The sequence below is a fragment of the Rousettus aegyptiacus genome, unplaced genomic scaffold (assembly GCF_014176215.1).
Source record: "Rousettus aegyptiacus isolate mRouAeg1 unplaced genomic scaffold, mRouAeg1.p scaffold_m13_p_5, whole genome shotgun sequence".
Classification (NCBI taxonomy): Eukaryota; Metazoa; Chordata; class Mammalia; order Chiroptera; family Pteropodidae; genus Rousettus; species Rousettus aegyptiacus.
The window spans coordinates 37,486,689-37,509,736 of record NW_023416308.1 but is presented as its reverse complement, the minus strand read 5'-3'; the positions used below and the strand labels follow the sequence as shown (position 1 = coordinate 37,509,736).

The 23,048-nt window shown below is 33.8% G+C and overlaps 1 protein-coding gene across 3 annotated transcripts in view; it reads right to left on the bottom strand.

Moving 5' to 3' along the window:
• Window positions 1–23,048, bottom strand: part of LOC107519051 (tubulin-specific chaperone cofactor E-like protein) — a 151,214-nt gene that overhangs the window by 97,740 nt on the left and 30,426 nt on the right. For all 3 annotated transcript variants that reach the window (XM_036220985.1, XM_016161278.2, XM_016161279.2), the window contains exons 4-7: window positions 21,373–21,554; window positions 19,825–20,081; window positions 17,087–17,213; window positions 15,509–15,625 (exon numbers count right to left, since the gene is read on the bottom strand). In XM_036220985.1, coding sequence (XP_036076878.1) covers window positions 15,509–15,625; window positions 17,087–17,213; window positions 19,825–20,081; window positions 21,373–21,554 — 683 coding nt within the window. The remainder of the gene's footprint in view (window positions 1–15,508; window positions 15,626–17,086; window positions 17,214–19,824; window positions 20,082–21,372; window positions 21,555–23,048) is intronic.

The following is a 23,048-nucleotide window of genomic DNA, read 5'->3' as shown; positions in this document are numbered from 1 at the left end:
CTAAAAGAAATTAAAGAAACAAGTAGAAAGACATTCCTTGTTGATGGTTTGGAATATTATTATGATGTCTAAATAACCCAAAGCAATCTACAGATCCAACGCAATCCTTATTAAAATCCCAAAGCACTTTTTTTTGTAGAAATAGGAAAATCATCCTCAATTTCGTATGTAATCTCAAAGAACCCTGAATATCCAAAACAATTTTGAAAATGAAGAATAAAGATAAAGCACTCATACTACCTTAATTCAAAACATATTACAAAATTACAGTAATCAAAACAGTGTAGTACTGGCATAAAGACAGACATATAGATCAATGAAACAGAATAGTGAGGCCAGAAATAAAACTTCATGTACAGGGTCAAATTATCATTGATAAAGGTGTCTAGACCATTCAATAGGGAGAGAGCAATTTCTTCAACAAAAGATGGTGGGAAACTGGAGATTCACATGCAGAAAAAATGAAGGTGAACCCTTACTTTATACCATATACAAAAATTAACTCAAAATACATTAAAGACCCAAATATAAGACCCAAAACTACAAATCTAGAAGAAAACTGGAAAAGCTTCATGACATTAAGTTCGGCAACAATTTCTTGGATATTACACCAAAAACACAGGTAACAAAATGATAGAAAAATGGGACTACATCACACTTAAAGAACTTTTGGAGACCAGGCAAAATGGTGTAGATGATAGTGGCTTTATTCATTTGCTCTTGTGACCACATGAAAGATGTGATGGAAACGTAGAGCAAACAGCAAGCAGAGTTGCCTGGGAGTCTAGGTGAACAGAAGCACTATTACAAGAGAGAGAAATAAGACATCGACCTGAAACTTGGAGGTACAAGGAGGTGAAGACACAAGGCACCCGGTCCAGGGCAGCTAAGTGTGACAGAAGCTACAGTAGAGGCAGCTGGCTGCTGTAGATATCTCTTAAAGGGTCTCTTTAAGTCCACACCCGACCTTCACAGTGACGGACTCACTTGCTTTGAGCACCAGAGCTGGGTTGGCTGCTGAGGGGCACCAGGGACATACAGGGGACACTGAGTTGTCAGAGTGAGGGTCTGAGGCAAGGTTCTATCCCAGGCAGAAGTGCTGGTGGTAGCCATTGTACCTCTGTCGGGCTCATTTCCCCTCCATGCCAGTGTGTGGACGCGGCACTACTATAACTGAGATGTCATTGAACTGGATGACAGAGGTTGCTTTGTCCAGAAGATTTCCAGATACTCCACTTACCCTGACTTGCGGCCCTACCTAAGCCACATCCAGGTGTCCTAAGAAAGTCCTGTGTCCCTTGCTGAGCAGCTCCAAAACCCATACTTGAGCAAGCTGACCTCGGTTTCTGGCGTGGTCTCTTGAGACAACTCTAAGCAGAGCATCTGTGGATTGCTTGCTGAAACTTAACAGGTGGCCCTGGAGGGGCACAAGCTGGGGCTAAACTTGGCCTGAAGCTGAATCCCTCTCAGAACTGTGCCACTAGACACCTACTATACAAACCCACCCTAATAAGACCAGCAGACTTAGGAACCTTGTTTAGTATATAGAAACAGACACAGAACAGCAACCAAAATGGGAAGACAAAGAAGCAGAAACCATATGAAAGAACAGAACAGAGATCCAGGAATAATGGAGTCAAGCAATCTAACAGATGCAGAGTTCAAAACACTGGTTATAAAGATGCTCAATGAACTTAGGGGAAGAGAACGTGAAGTCAGTGAGAACTTTAACAAAGAGATTTAGAAAAAACCCATAAAAATGGAAATGGAAATTATAAAAGGGAACCAATCAGAAATGAAGAATACATTACCTGAGATGAAGAGTATATTAGATAAAAAAAAAAGCCAGAGTAGATAAAGAAGAGGATTGAACTACCTCATATTCATTAGGATGGCTACTATCAAAAACACACAAAATAACAAATGTTGGTTGGTTGAAAATTAAAACTCTTTTGTACTGTTGGTGTGATTGTAAAAGGATGCAACTGTTATGGGAAACAGTATGGCTGTTTTTCAAAAATCAAAAATAGAATTACCATATAATCCAGCAATCCCACTTCTGAGAATTAAAAGAATTGAAAAGATGGGTCTTAAAAGATATGTGCATACCCAGCACATAGCAACAATATTCATATTAGTGAAGAGGTGGAAGCAACTGGATGTCTACTGATGGATGAATGGATAAACAAAATGTGGTATATACATACAATGGAATAGTATTCAGCCTTAAAAAGAAAAAAAAATCTGTAATACACTAAAATATGGATGAACCTTGAGGAAATTAAACTCAGTGAAATAAGCCAGTCACAAAAAGATGAATATTGTATAATTCATCTATATGGGGTATCAAATTCATAGAGACAGAAAGTAAAATAATGGTTGCCAAATAGTTACTTGGCAAGTAACAGCTGCAGAAAGAAAGGAATAGAGAGTTGATGTTTTATGGGTATATAGTTTCCGTTCTGCAAGTTGAAAAATGTTCTGGAGATTAGTTGCACAACAATGTGTGTACTTAACACTTCTGAACTATACACTTGAAAATGGTTAAGATGGTAAATTTAACGTTATGCTTTACCACAAATTTAAAAAATAAAATTTTACTATAATTAACTTTTTTAAATTTAAATGATAAATTTTACTACAATTTAAATTTTTTTACTACAATTATTATTATTTTTTAATTTAAATGATGAAAAAAGGAATTAACCAATTTTACATAATATTGTCTGGAATACAGAAAAGGAGGGAACACTTAGCAACTCATTTTATGAAGCCAGTGTTACCCTGATATGAAAAGCACATAAAATAGTTTAAAAAATTACTATGTATCAATATCTCTCATGACCTTGAATAAAAAAAAAATCCTCAACAAAATATCAGCAAACTAAATCCAACAATGTATAAAAAGAAAAAGACATCATGACCAAGTGGAAATTATTCTAAGTATAGAAGCCTGGTTCAACATTTGAAAATCAACAAATACAGCTTCCCCGTCAACAAGCTAAAGAGAAAAATCTCTTCATAGTAACTGACAAAAAAAAGAATTTTAAAAATACCTAATATTCATTTATGTTCAAAATTCTCAGCATGTTAGAAGTAGAAGGGAACTACTTCAACTATGGAAAAGGTGAAGAACACCTACAAAAAACCTATATAGCTGACATTATACTTATTGGTAAAAGACCAAATGCTTTTCCCAAAGATTAGGAGCAAAGCAAGGTGTCTATTCTTACTATTTTTATGGAACATAATACTAGAAGTCCTAGCCACTGCAATGAGGCAAGAAAAAAAAAATAGTCACACAGATTGAAAATGCAAAAATAAGATTTATTGTATTTGCAAATGACATGAAATACTTAGATGTAAATCTAACAAAAGATTTATAAGATTTACATGCTGAAAATTATAAAATGCTCATGGTAGGAATCAAAGAATGCCTAAATAATAAAGAGACATACTGTGTTTATGCATTGGGAGACCCACTATAGTAAATATGTAAATCTTCCCCTAACTGATCTATAGGTTTAATAAAATTCCTATCAAAATTCTAGCAAGATTTTTTTGTACAGAGAGACAAGCATAGTCTAAAATTTATATAGGAAGATAAAGGCCCTAGGATAGCTAAAATAATCTTGAAGAACAAAGTGGAAGATACATTCTACATGATATTAAAGCTTATTATATAGCCACAGTAATCAAGACAATGTAGTATTGACAGAACAATAGACACGTAGATCAGAACAGAATAGAGAACCTAGAAATATCCAAATCTACTCTTCCAATTTTTTAAAAAGTTGCCAAACTAATGCATAGGGGAAGTCAGCCTTTTCAACAAATGGTGCTGGAGTAAAAGGACGACTATAGGCCAAAAAAATAAACCTCAACCTAAAACTCTCGCCTTGCACAAAAAGTATCTCAAAATAGCTTATGAACTTAAATATACAACATAAAACTATAAAATTCTAAAGAAAATCTCCAAGAGCTATGGCTAGGCAGAGTTCTTGACACTAAAAGCACAATTCATAAGAGGAAAAACTGATAAATTGGACTTTCACTAAAATTTAAAAATTTGGTGCTATAAAAGCTCATGTAAAAAGAATGAAAAGACAAGCTACATACTAACAGAAAATATTTACAAATCACATATATACAAAAAGACTAATATCTAGAATATATAAAGAGCTTTCAAACTGAAGAGTAAAGAAACAAACAATCCATTCAAAAACTGAGCAAAAACTATGAAGAAATATTTCATAGAAGAAGCTTTACAGATGGCAAATTAGCACATGAAAAATACTCAACATCTTTAGTCATCCAGGGTATTAAAATGAAAATCATAAGATATTATCTATCTATTAGAATGGATAAAAAAGAAAACTATGACAACACCAAATGCTGGCAAGAATGCAGGAAACCCTATCACTTGTTTATTGCTGGTAGGAAGGTACGGTAGTTTCTCATAAAACTAATCACACAATTGCCATACTATTCAGCAATTGCACTCCTGGGCATTTATCCCAGAAGAATGAAAACGTATATTTACACAAAAGCCTGTACAGGAATATTCATAGATTACCTTATTTGTAACAACCAAAAACTGGAATTAATCTGGATGTCCCTGAGCAGATGAATGGTTAATTAAACTGTGGTACATATATACCATGAAATATCACTTAGCAATAAAAAGGCACAAACTAGTGATATAGACAACATTTGAATGAATCTCCAGGGAATTGTGCTAAGTGGAAAAAAACTATTTCAAAAGGTTATATGCAGTATGATTCCATTTATGTAACATCTTTGATACGGCTAAATTTTAGAAATAAAGATAAAATTAGTGGTTGCTCGGGGATAGGGATAAGAGTGGGCGAGCTGGCAAGGAGTCGAGTATGTTAGTAAAATGGCAACCTGAGAAATCCTTGTGGTGATAGAACTATTCAGTGTCTTGACAGTGGTGGTGGATACATAAACTTACACATGCAATATAATGTACAGAACTAAATACACACACACCAATGTGTACAAGTAAAACTGAAGAATTCTGAATAAGATCAGTGAACTACATCAACCTTAAGTTCCTGGCTGGGATAGTGTACTACAGTTCTACAAAATTTGGGGATTGGGGGAAACTGGGTAAAGAATACGTGGGATCTGGCTATAATATTTCTTACAAGCATGTGAATCTACAATTATCTCACTAAAATTTTTAATTAAAAAACACTACAGTCTATATGATTCCATTTACATGGCATTCTGGGAAAGTCAAAACTATAGGGACAGAAAACAGATCAGTGGTTGCCAAAAGGTGGGAATCAAGGTAAGGGTTGAGGAGTATAAGGAGATTTTTTTTGTGGGGGGAGAGGGGATAGAATATTATGTATTCTGAGTGTGTTGGTGGTTACATACTGTAGTCTTTGTCAAAACTCAGAAATGCATACTAAAAAGGGTAAAACTTACCGTGTCAATTACACTTCAATAAACCTGACTTTAAACAAAGAGCACTACTAAAACATAATCATTTAACAGAACTGATTAAGAAAAAAAAAAAAAGACTGGCAGAAATAAACATTATCACAAATAAAAAAGGAGATGAATATTGACATAATGTCAGTAGTTTCTTGTTATACTTTCCATTGCTACCCAGTGTATAATTTTTGTACACAGTCAAAAACAATACACATTTGTCTTTTTCATATAACAGTAGATTTTCAGTATTATGCTATAATGAGAGATCTTTGTGCTTTTTGAAAAATGTACTATATCAATACCTGAGTGGTTGCTAAGAAAAAAAGTGACAAAAACACTTAGTTTTTTATTTCTTCCCTTTTAAAAATTTTGAATCAGCTTCCATGTACAAGTATTACCTAGTCCAGATGAGAATTAAATGAATAAAATAATTTTAAAACTTGAACACCTACCCCCAAATCATAAGAATATTATAGATGACTATAAAATTTTTAACTTAAAAGAAAGTTAATTTAATAGAAAAATATAAAATTACCAACCCAATTCATTTTATGTAGCTAATATAACATTCATAACAAAATCAGAAAAAAGTAGAAAATTACAAACCAATTTTAAATATGAAAATAGACAGAAACATCCTAAATAACATAAAATTAAATTCTGCAGTGTTGTAAAGAACACTTACTATTTTACAACTAAGTTAAATATTCAAGAAATGCAAACATGGTTCAATATCTGAAAATGTATCATTAAGATTCAGATCGACAGAATAAAACAACATGCCCATCTCAGTACACAAAGAACAGTCTATAAAAATACTGATATTCATTCATAATAAAATAAACTATTAGAAAAACAGAGATAGTAACTACCTTCACTTAATGAAGGGCACCTATCAAAAACAATAAAATTCATATTTCATATCAAAATATTTCATATTGAAACTTTGGAAATAGTTCCTTTAAAGTGAGAAACAAGATAAAGATGGCCTATTTTACTATTCATTTTTAATATTATACTAGAGGAGTTCCTATCCAAAAAACAGAAAAGAAATATAAAAATTATTTGCAGATATGAATGACTACATGGATCTAAAAGGAAGTAAAGATTATTCTATACATCAGCAAGACTGACAAATACACAATCAACACATAAAAATAAGCAGCATTATTATACACCAATAATAACCAATTAGAAAGCAGTGACCTAAAAAATGATTGCATTTAAAACAGCAATAAAATGTAGAAGACACCTAGAAATAAATTTAACAAAGATGTGCAAGGTCCTTGTGCGTGAATTAGAAACATTGCTGAAGGACAAAAAAAAGATGCTCTGAATTAAGTAGGAAGATAACCTATGTTCACAGATAAGAAGACATAATAGCATCAAGATGTCTATTCTCCCAAATTAGTGAATTCAATGTAATCAGAATCCAAATTACAGAAGGATTTTTGTGAAACTTGATAGGCAATCCTAAAAGTCATAGGAAAAGGGCCTATAATAACTAAAGTATTCTGAAAACAACAAGTAGGTGAGGAAACTTACCCTAATTGGGAATTCAGACTTACTACAATTTAACAATTTTGTAATGGTACAAGAATCAACAAATACACCAATAGAACAGAACAAGGCCCTGAAACAGAATCATGAATATATATTAAAAAAACAAGATATATGACAGAAGTGGCATTATGGATCAGTGGTAAATACTAATTATCAATATGGGGGAAAAAAACAAACTCTTAGATCTCTATTTGACACTACACACAAAAATAGATTCCAGGTAGATCTAAGACATTAAGGTGAAAATGCTTCAGGAAAAAAGAAAACAGGAGATTATCTTAAATGATCTTTGGAAAGGAAACTATTTCTTTAATAGATGGAATAAGAATAAACCACAGAATAAAGGATTGATACAATTGGTATTAAATTTTTAAAACTTCTTTTCAATAAAATACAAAGTGAAAAGATCAGATTGAAAAGATACAGACTGAGAGAAGAAACTGCAATGCATATTCACAAAGAATTATAAAATTCTACATTATGTTTTACTGGATATTTCAAATATGAGAAATAGACACCAACGATACACATCAAATTCTTGCCAGTGGTTACTTGGAGTAAGGAACAGGACTGAGAATAAAGGCAAAAAGATACTCCAATTTTATCTGTAATATTGTTTCCTTTTATTAAAAAATAAACTTAAAGAGTAAAATATTAACAATTATCTGTTCTGGACAGTGTGAATATGGGTGTTTTATTACTCTTGGTATTTTTCAGTATTTATTTTAATTCTAAAAAGCAAACAAACGAAAAAAACTAGCCTCATGCCCTTGCCGAAACAAAAGTTCAGACACTAAAGATAATATTCCTCAAGACTATGATTTGGGAGAGCTGGTTCTTAATCTTTATTTCCTTTGCAGTTATATCCAAACTCTCATATATTATTCCAATCAAGATTAGGAAGGTATCCTATCTTCTGCTAGGCTGGGAAAGTGGCAAGAAGTCAAAATAAAGTACAAGGTAATTGGAATGACAAAGGCTGTAAGCAACAAGGAAAGCTAACATTTCAGAGGCTCTCTATGGTGTGCCAAAGAGAAAGCCCCTTTTGTTTTTCCTCAGACTAGCAGCTCAATGTGAGGAGTGCTGTGTCATGGCCCTTGTCAGAGGATGATGGAGCCTGGCAATATGGAAAACCCCAGGAGACTCATGTCCAATGTAGGAATGTTCCTTCACAACAGCAGGTCCTCTGTCTGGAAGGAATATGAGGTAACAGACACAGCACACTAGGATTTCTCCAGCATCCAAGACAAAATAGGGCTTCATTGTGGTGGTGTCCAAATACAGGCTGCTGCCCTGCTCTCACAATAACAGGAAGATATAATCAGCTCTGTTTAGAAAAGCCATTAGTCTTAAGCAGGGAAAAAAAAAAACGTACTCTCCATATTTTAAAAACTATACCACTAATGACTATGAAAAAAGCATTTGAGAAATGCCTAATATAATCTTTCACATCATAAATAAGGATTTCTAGGGTATAGTTTAAGGATTTCTTGAGACCAACAGAAAAGTAAGGTACCGAAGGAAAGTAAACACACAAAAAAGCCATTAAGAAAACCTATCTCTGGCTTTGCCACTCTGAACCTGACAACAGCATTTCCTCCTACCAAATAATTATTCACTGGAGTTATGCCTCTTATAACTCTTCTTTATAAAAAGCAAAACTTTAAAGTCTCAAAAAAGAGATACCCCAAATCAGTGGATTTACTTTCCTCACTACCCTCAAAAACAAAAAGAAACCATTGAACCCCAAAAGATACATGATATGGTGATTTCTAAAAGAAAAGTTACATGGTTTTTCTTTTTCTCTTTGTCTCTCTTTAAAACTAAACAGCGGAAGGCTGGATATTAGTGAAGTACTAAATAAGCAATTTAAATTCAATCTCTCATCAAGAGCTAAAGCAGACACAAAATAAAGGGAAAACTGATAAATACAGGCAATGTGGACAGATATTGAATAAAGGACAAGGTAAAAATAATAAACAGATATACTTTAACATGTACCAGATTCAGAAATGTTTCTTTATGAGAGGTTTCTTCCTCTCTAAATGATATTTTTATACCCCTAGAGATACTACATACATACATATCAGAAAAAAAATGGAACTTCATAATGTGTCTTCTAAGGATTATTTCAAATTCTATGGTGAAATTCAGTTCTATCACGTGTACCTCTGTAAAAGACATACCTCTGTAAAAGACATAAGCAACCTCCAATACACATATCCTCTCCTTTACTAAAGACTCAGTTGTTAACTAGGTTTCTAGTTCTTCCTCAGTTTTTTCTTTTAAATATAAATCAGAACCCACTCATGTAACATCCTCACTTAAAATCTTTCAATGATTTCCCACTGCCTACAAGAAAAAGTCCTAGTCTCCTGGCATGGCATACCAAAGTACTTAATGGACTGCTCTGGCCCTCTCCTTCCTCCCAGCATTATCTGCCATACACGCCACTTACTACTTTTCACTAAGTCATGTTGAATTACTATAGTTCACTGGACATAAATGGTTATTTCATATTTTTGTGCATTTACTTCCCAAGTACTCGAAGCTGTCTGGAATAGTCTACCTTTACTTTCACCAGAGCAACTCATTTTCTAGGCAGCACCACCTCTTCCAGCAGAGCTAAGTACCCTTCCCTTTATATCCCCAGAGCAAAATGCAAATATTCAATCATTTTACTGGAGTTGCTATATTGTCGGGCACTGCTCTAAGCACTAAGGGTATAACAAAGTACGAAAGAGAATAAGTTCTTGCTTTTACAGACCATACAAGACAGTAGAAGGAGACTAACAGTACACAAGAAATTAAGTTACGTGTTGATAAATAAAAATAAAAGTAGGTTAAGAGATAGACTGGAAGATCAAGGACGGAATCTCCGGTATGGTATCAGCGAAGGAAAGAGCCTTCGTGCATTCCAAACAGGGAATAAAGTGCAAAGGATTGCAGTAGGAGTGTGCTTAATATAGCTGAGGAATAGCAAGGATGATTTTTTAATTAATGTGGATTCTTATAAACTGTCTGCCATGTAGGAAATAAGTTGTAGGGGGCAAAGGTAGATTCAGGGAGCCCAATTAGGAGGCTACTATAATAAAACAGATAAGAAATTATAAAGGTTTGAACTTAAATAAATGGTAAGAAGTACTCAGATTGTATATATATTTTTGAAAGAACTGAAAGAAAATAACAAATGACTAGATATGGGGTGAAGAAAAAAATCAAGCATGATGCCAAGGTTTTTGTCCCGACTAACTAGAGAAATGGAGAGATGGAGTAAAACTTGCAGAGCAGCATACATGGTAGAAGAGGTAGAGGTGGACCAGGGGAAGGTAAAAGAGGGTAGGAAAAGTTCAGTTTGGGAGTTTGGGGTACTTAAGGTTTAAACATCTAGGTGGAGCTGTCAAGTAGGCATTTGGAAACACTAGTCTGAAATTTAGGGAAAGATCAGAGCAGGAGGTATAAATTTGGCAGTTATTAGAATACAGACGGCACGTAAAGCCACAGAACTGGATAAAGGTACCTAGGAGATGAACTAGTTTAGTTTTAAAGATGAGGCCCAAGGACTGAATCTGGGGGTACCTTGATTTTTAGAGGTTAGGAACATAAGGAGGATCCAGCAAAGAAAATATATCTCCAGCGTAGCCCAGATGGCAAGCTTCAGCCTCTTGAGAGGAGACACTTTTTTTTTTTTTTTTTTTTTTTTTTTTTGTCTTTTTATCTCTAGCTTCTGGCACAGTGCCTCATGGTTTATAGTACGTATTCAGTAAATAAATCAAACTGTCCTTGAAACCCAGCTGGAATCTATAGTTATTTCCTAGATGTTCTACTAGTAGAATGTGAGAGTCCAATAACTGAAATACAATGAGCCCAGTGAAGACAGTTTTTCAACCATCTGCCTTACAGACTGAACTTTTTGAAATGGTGCACCACTGCTACACAAGCCACAAAGAGACAAGACACAAATGAAGCTTTAAAAGAAAATCTATTGATTAGAAAAAGCAAAACTATGATGTTTAAAAGCCAAGAATTAAAAAACGGAGATTATTCATCTTCTATTGTTTCACAGAGTAAATAAATATGAAACATCTTGTTGATTGCTCAGGTTTTTGTTGGTCTATTATTACCATAAACAGTCACAGTGGAGAGGTTAAACTTCCAGCTCCGCCTATCAGTTGAAGGCAATAAGAAAGATAACTGAGCATCTTGTAAGAAATTATAAAACTCTTAATAAATATACTTCCCTTTGGTCCTCAAAACATTTAATTCTGTTCGTCATAAAAAATTTAAATGATTCAGGTAATAGTAGGTATTCTACTGGAGCCAATATTTGATTCTGCTAGGAAAAAAGAATATGTAAATTTTTGGATCATCTTTACAGTCTTCTGTTGCCAAAGTGACTAATCACATGGAAACAGATGTGTGTGAATAATCTAACTGATTCACAAAATAACTTCGCTACCATAAAGGACATTCAACTGATCATAATGGCTTTTTATTCATCTCTTCAAAAGATATTTTTGCTAACTTTTCTTACTTAAGTCTAAATTGAGTAAAGGTATTTCATGTTTAATGACATAAGACAGGAAGATGAAAAGAGGTAAAAAAGCTCACAGGACCTAACAACTAGGGGAAGGATGCTGCAGAAGTTAGAACTTCCAAGTTAAACCCCGATTTAAAAAAGAAAAAAAAAATCCATGGTCAAATGAAAAGGAATGTTTTCTCCAAAATAAATGGATATCGCCATCCTACTTAGAAACAAAAGTTGAAATGTCATTCTGTATGAAATGCTGAATTATCAAGTCAAATTTTCACCTTTTATTAACTATGCACTGTGTTATTCACTATTCACTGGTATTTTAGGGAGAGAATATGAATGTAACTTGGAAGATAAAGATGTGGTAACTATAGAACTAACACTCTGTTTCTATATCACTATTCTTAATTCATAATGAATGCATTTTTTAATGTATTGGAGTGATATTGGTTAATAAAATTATATAGGTTTCAAGTGTATAATTCTATAACACAGCATCTGTATACTGCATTGTGTGTTCAGCACCCAAAGTTAAATTTCCTTCCATTGCCATAAATTTGATCCCTTTACTCTTATCTACCTCTTCCCCTCTCCCCTGCTTCCCTCTGGTAACCACGAAACTGTTGTCCATGTCCACGAGTTTCTGTTTGTCTTGCTCGTTTGTTGCTTTCAGATTTATATCCCACATATTACATATGTACAACAGAATATTACTCATCCATAAGAAAAGATGAAATACTACCATTTGCGACATGATGGATCTTGAGATTATCATGCTAAGTTAAATGAACACATTTTAATACAAATTTCTCTGCACTTATTCATCATGTTCTTTTTTAAGTACCTAACAGTTTTTGGTACATCATAATGGTTCAAAAAATATTTTCTGAGTAAACGAATAATTCCACCACTAGAAAAACCACTATGGAACAGGAGATATAGGCTGACTTTGGCTGCCCAGCATCTGAATGCTCCTCTGATTTGAGAGGAACCCAAGATAGATGAGAGGTAGGAACCATCTCCTACTATAGAAGCCTAAATGGGAGTAGATTTTCTCTTCTCCATTCCTCAAAAGCTAGAACATGGAAAGGTGACATAAATCTGTCTAAGATAGCTGGAATTTTACACCTTAAGAGTAATGCAAAGATTCATGTTTTAAGAGAAATTATTCACAACAGATTGATAATAGTCAAGGTTCAAAGGCACAGCTATAAATGTCTAATGGCAATGAAGTCCAGCAGCTTACTCATAATGGTCCAGTGCCCAGTGTAAGAAGCATACTATTGTATAATAAGATACAGAAATCTTTGCTGTGCGCCACTTCTCACCAATACTACACAAGCCTAATTCTCTAGTCTTCTTGTCGATTCAGTGATTCATTATTCTTTTACTAAGCTCCTATCCTACTTAAGTTGGCCAGCTGATTTCTGTTGTGTGCACTAAGAAATTAGTACCAGGGAGCAGATTACTAGCAATAGTACCTCAGGTAATTACAGGCTATTTGGGATTAGTTTCTGGCCTAGTAGGGGCCGCTGAATATAATATCAGTGTTCATGGAAAGGATTCTACAAATCTTTAACATAAAGTAGTAAAATAATTATCACTTGGGGTCACATGGAATGCTTTAGGTAATTATGAGAGTGCTGCCAATAATAAAACAATATAAGGGCACAGAGAATTCAAGGCTATGAAGTAGAGCATCTGCTATTTTAAGGGTATAAGTAGCTTAAATAAAAAGAATAGTAGGGTCAAATCCCTATAAACTAGGCTTAAGGCACAGACTGAAACCCAGGTACTTTAAAGAAACAATTTTTTCTCTTTTACAGCAATAGAACTGAGGTAGTTATAAAAAAAAGTACAAGTTTTGATGTTCCAGGCTGTTGAATTATAGGTCAGTTAAATCTGTATCTATACTGGGAATATTTTATGAAAACTGGAGCACTGATATGAGAGGGGGAGAGAGAGAGAGCGAGTGCACGCGCGTGAGAGAGAATGAGAATGAATTGGAATGGAAGTGTACAGAAGGACTTGGGAGTATCCTGAATTCCCTCATCCTCACTTAGGTCCCCCTTGCTAGTTGGGTTTAATGAGACTGTTTCTCTTGCTTAATAAGACAGTAAAAACCCCTGCCTGAGGGAATTACCTTGCAAGAGTAAACTAATTCCCCATTTGCCTCATCCTTCCACATACATACTCTGCTTTTCTACCATCAGACCACAGCATGTTCTGAGGGTTTAATAACAAAAACACCATAAGAATTACAAGACTTTGGTCATTTACATAAACAAAAATATAGGAAATAAGTGTAGTAATAGATTCAGAGTATGTTGACCAAGGAAGGAAAAGCAATTTTAGATATAGCTGACTTTGTCGATATAGGTACATTAACAGAGATTCAAAAAGCTAGCTTCAATGGTTTAGAATCACTTAGATTAGTTCTAAATTTTTATCTAGTTGGCTGATTAGAAATTGGACTCAATGGTGGTCTATGCTAAAAGAAGTTGAGATGCTACAAATTGTTTGGGATAATGTATAAGGAAGAATTCAAAAACTTCAGAACACAGGAATGATGGAAATTATTGTCACCTATGTTACTCTTTCATCCATTCTCTATCTATGAACACTAAGAGGTCCCAGAAGACACTTCCTACTCCAAGGCCTTGAAAAATACATTAGTGAGTAGAGAACTCACATCTTTGAAAAACATTTTATAGGCCATGGATGCTGGTAGGAGACACTGAAATCAGATTGCCCATTTCAATTTCAAGAAGGAAAGAAGAGACCAAGCAGTGGTATCTAACCAGTAGTGAGTGAGAAAGTAGGCGTTAATTGCCAGAGACAGAAAACAATTCACCATCCAACTGACTAGAAGTTAAGTAAACTGTAATGAAAGATTCTAGCTTAAAGTCAAATATTTACTTCTTTTATTAATATGTTAGATTGACTCAAATAAAGCTAATAATCTTTTTTTTTTTTTTTACTTTAAAAAAAATCTTCATGCAATTTAACCTAATATTTCTGGGTTGTGTTAAAAACATAGTAATATCTTTTTCTCTCTACCTCACTGCTCTTAGTTAATTTTAAAAGGCTATTTTCTAAATCCTTACTTAATTTGTTTAATATTTTTTAAATGCCTAAGCTTTAAAATTCTACTAACAATACCACAAAATCTTTTTATATAGCACCGGTTGAACCATTCAGAATGCCTTAAAGTCTGTAAATAATAGAAAACTTTGGGGAAATATGGATATGCTCAGAAAGAATGTATTAGAAATTTGTAACCCAAAGGACCAACTGATTTGATTCCCGCTCAGTCTTAACTTGCATCCTGTTTGTTTGAAACTCCTCCTGTCAAATGAGATTTCATATTATTCTTAAAGCCATTAAAGAAAGCATATAACTTTTGGATAACTGATTATAGTTAGCAACACCCAGAAACGTGTTTGGGGCTTTTTTCTTTTAAATTTACCTATATCACAATGGTTACACTTCCTTTTATATTTAAGGGTATTAAAGATAGTTCCTAACCACATTATATATATATTTACTTTTCATATACCTAAAGGTAATTACTAATTTAGCTCTCAATATTTCTCTATACTCGACCATCCTAAAATCCTTTAATATTTCCTGGACTCTTTTTCTAGTCATTTTCCTTATATCCCTAAACCTAGTTAGCGCATATTCACCAAACCTTCCAAACCACAAAACTTAGTATATCCTAAAAGCTGATGCAGTGTGAAAGAAGAGATGTTTTAGGGTTTGGGGAAAATATGGAGAAAAGGATTAAAAAGGAATCGATGATAATGGAGTATGGAATAGGAACTGTCAGAAGTAGTCAAGTACTTAGCCAATCATTTTTAATACAAGTGCAAGGATAGAATAAATACACTGTGAAAATGAGATACTTGCTAAAGTGTTGCCAAACTGATGAGAGATTTTTACCTGAATGGCACTTCTTCCTGTGGAACATCCACATAGTAACGGATGAAAAATCTCTCAGAATCTTCTCGCTCACCCTCAGTAACAACACTGCCATTAAGTTTGGAAACCGATGGCAATCTGAAAGTGAAACCCAAAATAAAAAGACATTTTAATATACTAAAAATATTCAGCTTTAGGAATAAAATTACTGGTTTGAGGCCCAGTCTCATTCTCTTGAAAGGACACATTTGATATAGCTCTGCTTCTATACAACTACTGACATAAACTAAAGTGGTATAAGAAACAAAAAGACCAAATACCTAGTTTCATTTTTGAATGTTACGCTGACCTTTGATAATCATAACTCACTTTTCAAAATAAGATTGTAAGTAGCATTGGCCAACCTAAATATAAGGTAAGCCACATACATAATTTTAAATTCTCTAGTACCCATATTTAAAAAAAATAAAACATATGTAATTAATTTTAATAATATATTTTATTTAACCCCGTAAATGCAGGTATAATCATTTCAACCTGTAATCAATACTAAAAAATAACTAATGAAATACTTTACATTCTTTTTTCATATAAATCGTTCAAAATCCAACGTATATTTTATACTTGAATTCAAACTATTATATTTCAAGTCTTAAAAAGTCACACATGGCTAATGGGTACCATATTGGACAGCACAAGTATATAGAGCAATCAATATAATTTGGTTATGTACTTCAAGAATTACTGGCCTACTGCAAGACTTCTTCTTAGAAGATCTTCTTAGAAGAAAAATATGCTGAAACTTATTTTTTCAGTGAAAAATTAATGAGTATATCAACCACTGAAAAGCAGTGAAAATCTGCTAGACATTAGTTGGTCAGAAAGATCAATACCCTGTTTAACTAACCTCTCTTCTCTAGGGAACTTTTATGCCTACTAGTCCCCTTTTAAAACTATTATGTTAGTGCACAAGAGAACAAATCAAAGTTCCATGGCCCTTTACATCTGAGCTGAATATTATTGCTGCTAAAGGTACATACAAAAATAAATACTTATGGGTCATTTCAGTAGTCTGTGGGGCCTGAGATGCAAAAGGCAGGAAAGTTAGAGGAAGAAGATAACAATACAGTAGTCAGATCTAAGTCAATCTGTGTAACAAGAATAAAATACAGAAATACTCTCTTGTTTTATAGTAATGAAACAGCCTGATTTTAAGGTATTTCACTTTAAATGACCACTATGTTAAGAGAGAAAATAAGAACGACTAAAATAGAATTGATTCCCTATTATACTTACTTTTTCTTCATGACCCAAAATAGAACTTTAAATATTATAAATATCAAAAATTATAAAAATAGATTTGTGAGAAAATTTTTCAGTGGTTGTGGCAGGCCAATTACAATTCACATTTTTCTCATCATATTGTATTCCTTTCCTTCTAGGATTTGAAGCTATAAAAGCAGCTCCTTCAAATACAGTCTATTAGAGAAATGGATCAATTTACAGTGTACTTTCTCCTAAATAGTGCATTATTCCTTTAATAAAATAGCAAGGCCTCTGAGGGAGAAAAAAAAAAGCAGAATAATCAGGACAGCAGACCTGGCTATTACCAATTTCCTTCGCTCCTCAGTGGTATATGGCTGTAGAAGAGGAATTCCTAACAATCTCACTTCTTCAAGTTTGGGGAAGGAATTTAGTTTGTCAATGTCTTCCCAGGATTGCAAACCTGATTTGAGAAATAAACGTTAAGTAATTTAAGAAAAGCACTCACATAAGAAGATAAACATAGCAAAAAAAAAATTACTACAATTAATAATATTTGAAATATTAAAATGATCATAAACTATTTAGAGATCCTGAAATTTTTTTTTTTAATCCAAGGAGAGAATAGAATACAGTTAAGCACTGTAAAATCTTCCCTATAGCCTCCTATTCTTATGACCCCTGTGATCAAAAAGAGAAACCTGTATCCTCCAACATCCACTTAACTACTAATTCTCTACCCAAATGGCTTATAGAGGGAGTCACTGGTGGTTTCAATAATCAGGATGTACATCATGCTTATACAAAAGGTGATGCAATCAACTCTTCCATCAAATATAGATTCATAGAACACAACCATTAATCAGAGTTGATACTGTCAGGCTCGAATTTTTACCTAACAAATTCAAAAGTGGGGCAAGGTCAATAGGACCAGAAACTTAATATTATCCCTCTTTCATACTGTCCTCATTTTGGGAACAGGGAAAACAGATTCAAAATTAAAACAAACACACAAAAACAAAAAACCTGAACCTTTAGGTAAGAAGAACATGCAACAAATTAAGTTCATTTAATTCTAAAATGAAACTCTTCCAATGGCTGTGAGCAAATGTATCATCTAAGTCGATACTTGGCCTTGGTAGGAAAAATATTCCTGTAATAATGAAGCTGGTCAATTTTATAACACGTCAAATCCATTTTAGAGAACAAATTAGTCCCTTCCTATTTCTATCAACCTTCGGCAAGTAAAGGCAGAGGAGCAATTTATGAGGACTCTGGTGCATAACTATCTCAAGTTACAACCGTCCTCTTCCCTTCAGAATGGCATGTCCATCTAGGAGGAAGAATAGAGTTAGTTCAAGGGGTGTCGAGCTGTGAAATAAGCAGCTTCCTTATGCAAAATACTGGTTTTTAAAACTTAATTCCTCCCCTTGCAACCTCTATAGCAAGTTAAACTGTTTATGTTTTTTCAGTTGTAGGTTATTTCAGTTATATAGGCTGAAAGACAATGTCAAGAAAATATAAATAAAAGACATAGGCTGGGTGACCATATGTGCTAAAAACACATCTGATAAAGAATTATTATCCAAAATTTACAAAGAACTATTAAAACGTCACAATAAGAAAATGAATAATCCAATTAAAAATGGTCAAAAGACTTGAACAGACATCTCACCAAAGATATATAGATGGCGAGTAAGCATATGAAAAGATATTCAACATCACATGTTGAATATGAATCAAAAAACTACAAATCAAAAGAACTATGAGATACCACTACAAACCTATTAGAATGGCCAAACTCTGAAACATTGACACCACCAAATGCTGACAACGATGTGAAGCAACAGGAACTCTGATTGCTGGTGGCAATGCAAAATGGTACAGCTACTTTGGAAGACAGTTTGGCAGTTTCTGACAAAACCAAGCATACTCTTAACACTCCTTGGTATTTTACCAAATGAATTAAAAATTTATGTCTACGCAAAAACCTATAAACAGAGATTATAGCAGTTTTATTAATAATTTTGCCAAAACGTGGAAGCGACCAGGATGTACTTCAATTTGTGAGTGGACAAACTGCAGAACATCCAGACAATGGAATGTTATTCAGTGCTAAAAAGAAATAAGCTATCAAGCCATGAAAAGACATGGGGGAAATGTACATGCATATTATTATGTGAAGGAAACCAATCTGAAAAGGCTACATATTGTATAATTCCAACTACCTGACATTCTGAAAAAGGCAAAACTAGGGATACAGTTAAAAGATCAGTGATTGCCAGGGACAAGGGAGAGAAGGAAGGGATGAATAGGTGGAGCACAGAGAATTGTGGGAACAATGAAACTATTACTATAATACTACAATGATAGATACATGTCATTATAAATTTTCCAATTCCATAAAATGTACACCACCACGAATGAACCCTAATGTAAGGTATGGACTTTGAGTGATGATGGTGTGTCTAGAGGTAAGTTCGATTGTGCAAATGATGCTGGGATGTTGATTATGGGGGAGGCTGTGTATGTGTGAGCGTAGTAAGTATTCAGGAACTTTCTGTACTTTCCGCTCAATGTTGCTATGAATCTACAACTGCTCTAAAAAAAGTCTATTAATTTTTTTAAAAACAGGCTAAAAATATTCATTTCTGTGACATAAAGATTAGATGGCAACAAACTGGCAATCAATTATATATAAAACTAGAAAAGAAAAGTGAACATTTGAAAGGCATAGCTGGTTGGGTTTCCCTAACTTAAATCCAGACAAAATGGTCTTGTTCATAAACCCTTATATCCTTTTTACTCCATCTTTTATTGTATAATTCATTAACTTCACTCCTATCATAGGATGACTCCTTTAATTTATATACTATAAATAGCTAATATAATGCTATCCCACTTGATTTATGAAAAGTGAATGCCTTAACTTTAGCTAACCAATAAGCATCTTGATGTTGCTCTTAAAGGTAGAAGAAGGTAGAGCTGTCACTAAAAGAAATACATTTTCACTGTATTTTATGCATAAACTCAGGTCAATTTGCATGTAGAATCAGAACAAGCCAGCATCTTACCTGACTTGTGGAGGCTGATGGATCGCAGATTAGGAAACAACCTGGCCAATGAATCATCAGGCTCCTCAATAGCATTCAAATGATTGTTGGCCAGGACGAGGGTATCCAGCGATGGAAACATAACTCCTAACTTTCGTATTTCAGTCCAGTCTTGGAGGTTATTATCTGTTATATGTAGTAGCTTAAGAGAATGACAGCATATAGAAGGACAAGACACTGTTTCATAGTCATTAAGGCACAGGAAGAGCTCCTCCAAACTGCAGGGGGAAAAAGGAAATATTTCATTCTTTAAAGCAGTTAAATGTCCACTTTGCACCTATTTTCATTCACTTAAGAAATAAATAAGTGCCTACTATGTGTGAGACTCTACTAGGTGTTGTAAAGAAAATATAAAGATGTCTTCCTAAAGCTTAAAATACAGCTAAGAAAGAAAGCAAATTCTAAAATACATAAAACAGGAAAGAATGACATATAACCCAGTACTAAATTAATATTGTGCTTAATTAAGCAGGACTAACTTTAAGTACAATAGTTCACATAGGAATGGAATTGAATTTGTAGTTAGAATAATCAGGAAGGGAGGCAAGGCCTTGAAGGAGAGGCAGACTTGCATAAGTTATGAAGAGATGAAAGAAAATTCCAGAAACAAGATAAACAAACATTGACAAATAGAAATAATAACTACCCTGTGTCAGACCCTGTGCCAGGTGCTTTCGACTGTACTTCTATTTCCGCAAGGTAAATATAATTACGCCCATTTTCAGACAAGCAAAAAGAGCTCAAAAAAGTCAATTAACCTGTCAAAGGTCATATGATTAGTAAGTAGAACTGGGATATAGAAGCTCATTCTATGCCATACTAGATATTGCATATTATGAGGAAACCAATTTTAATTAGAGTAATTGTGAGAAACTAAGAGAAAATAAGTGGGGTGAGACCAGATTCTAAAATGCTTTGATAATTTCCATATTTACACAGTCGAAGAAACTACTACTTCATATATTTCTTTAAACTACTTCCTTTGAACACTTATCTGCATATTCAAAGATAGATACAAACATAGAAAGCATTTCTAAACTAACAAAAGTGTAATTTCCTGCATAAATTATGGAAAAGAATACCAGGTCTATTTTCAAATCAGGCCAGCTATGTACTTAATCATCTGAGTGTTAATATATTTAAAAGATACTGCAACTTTTTTTCTTCCCAAAGAAGTGTAGTGAGGCAAAATTCTAAAATCAAGTAATCCGAAGATTAAAATGGAGAGGGGTTAGGCTGATCTAGAAATAATAAGTGCTTCTCAGGGATATTTTCTAGCCAAAGGATTATGTATCCTATATCTTGGTGCTACTCAACACTTAACAAGTATTCCAATAACAATGCTACTAGATTATCCTTACACTTTCATTGTAATTACTTCATTTTTATAACCTCATTCTTCATTCAATCTGTAATTCTAGTATTTCTGAGATGGGAGATCATCAATAATTCTATGTACTAATACAGATGGCAACATAGTCCCCTCTCCATCATACTGTCTGGGCTTACTCTGGTAACTCCTGCAGTATCGTGTGGACTGTCTCCCAAGAAGCTTTGCTGTTGTTGAGGACAAGTTTGCGAACCCCAGAGAAGGACCCAGCACATGTTCTTTCTAAAACTGACAAATTCAGAGGGTTGGAACTCAGGTTTAGAAACTCCAACTGGGGAACATTTGACACAATTTTACTGACCTAGGAAGAAAAAAAGAAAAGTATATCAGGCTTTTAAATAACAATCATGGTAAAAAAAAAAAAAAAAAGCCTAACCGAGTGGATCTTCGGGCAAAGGGACATTCACAGGATGGAGTCCTATTTAGTGACTATACCCACAGAGAGGCATAAATAATCTCAACAAATCTTGGCAAATAACTTAATCCCTGTGAAATAGTATAACTGAAAAGTAATGGCACAAAAGAAAAATTTCCTATATTGCCTTTGGCAAAGTTTTGATTCTGTTCTATATGATGTTCTCTTTGATAAATGGAGAAAAGATAGTTTAGATGACATTTTAGGCTATGTGATCTCTTTGAATATCTCCTTCTTTCCATCCACAATACAACAGTAAGGCCAATTAAAGGTTTATTGAAGTACACAAAATAACGATTCAGGTGTTCAAATTTGACTCCACAGTCACAATTACTTAGAAAACAGTTTCAGCTTGGTTCAAAGATGTACTAAACTTTAAAATATATTGATTTTATATAATGAAAGAGAAAACATGATCATCAATTTAATGATTTAGCTAGCAAATTGGTACACAAAAAAATTTTTAGAAAAGGAACTGATCATTACTGATCTTAACTATTTGCTCTTCATAGTACTAGTCTCTGATATAGCTTATTTCACTACATTCTCAAAACAACTTGCAAGATGACTAATAAAATTATCATTTTAATAAATAAAGAACCTGAGACTCAGATATTAAATAATTTGACCAAGGTTTCAGAATCACAAAAGCCAAATCTAGAATTTAAACATCAGAGCTATTGTTCTTTCCAATATAAAGTAGCCCCCCTTTATCCACAATTCTGCTTTCTATGGTTTCAGTTACCCGCAGTCAGTCATGGTCTGAAAATATTAAATAGAAAATTCCAGAAATAAATGTCATAAGTTTTAAAATGCACACATTGCGAATACTATGATGAAATCCTGTGCTGTCTTGCTCCTTTGCTTGGGACATGACCTGTCTCTTTTCTCCAGCATATCTAGGCTGTGTATACCACCCATGCCCACCTATTAGTCACTTTGGTGGTCGTCTTGGTTATCAGATCAACTGTTGTGTTCAAGTAATCCTTCTATTACTTAATAATGATGCCAAGCACAAGAGTAGTAGTGATGCTGGCAATTCAGTTATGCCAAAGAGAAGCCGTAAGCATATGTATTTACAGAATAAAACATAGTGTATATATAGCATTTGGTACCATCAGTGGTTTTGGGCAACCAATAGGGGTCTTGAAATTTATCCTCCATGGATAAGGGGGAACTACTATTCCACAACTAGTAAAGTATAAATGTAACCAGAAAAAATTAAAGAACTAGGCTTATTAAAGTAATATGAAATAAATGGCAGAAGCATAGTGAGCGTACTAAGCATCTAACAGCCCAGTAATGTGGTAACTAAAAGTTATAAGAAAAGGAGTACAAAAGAATATTTAGCATTAGTCAGAAAACCTGGATTCAAACCAG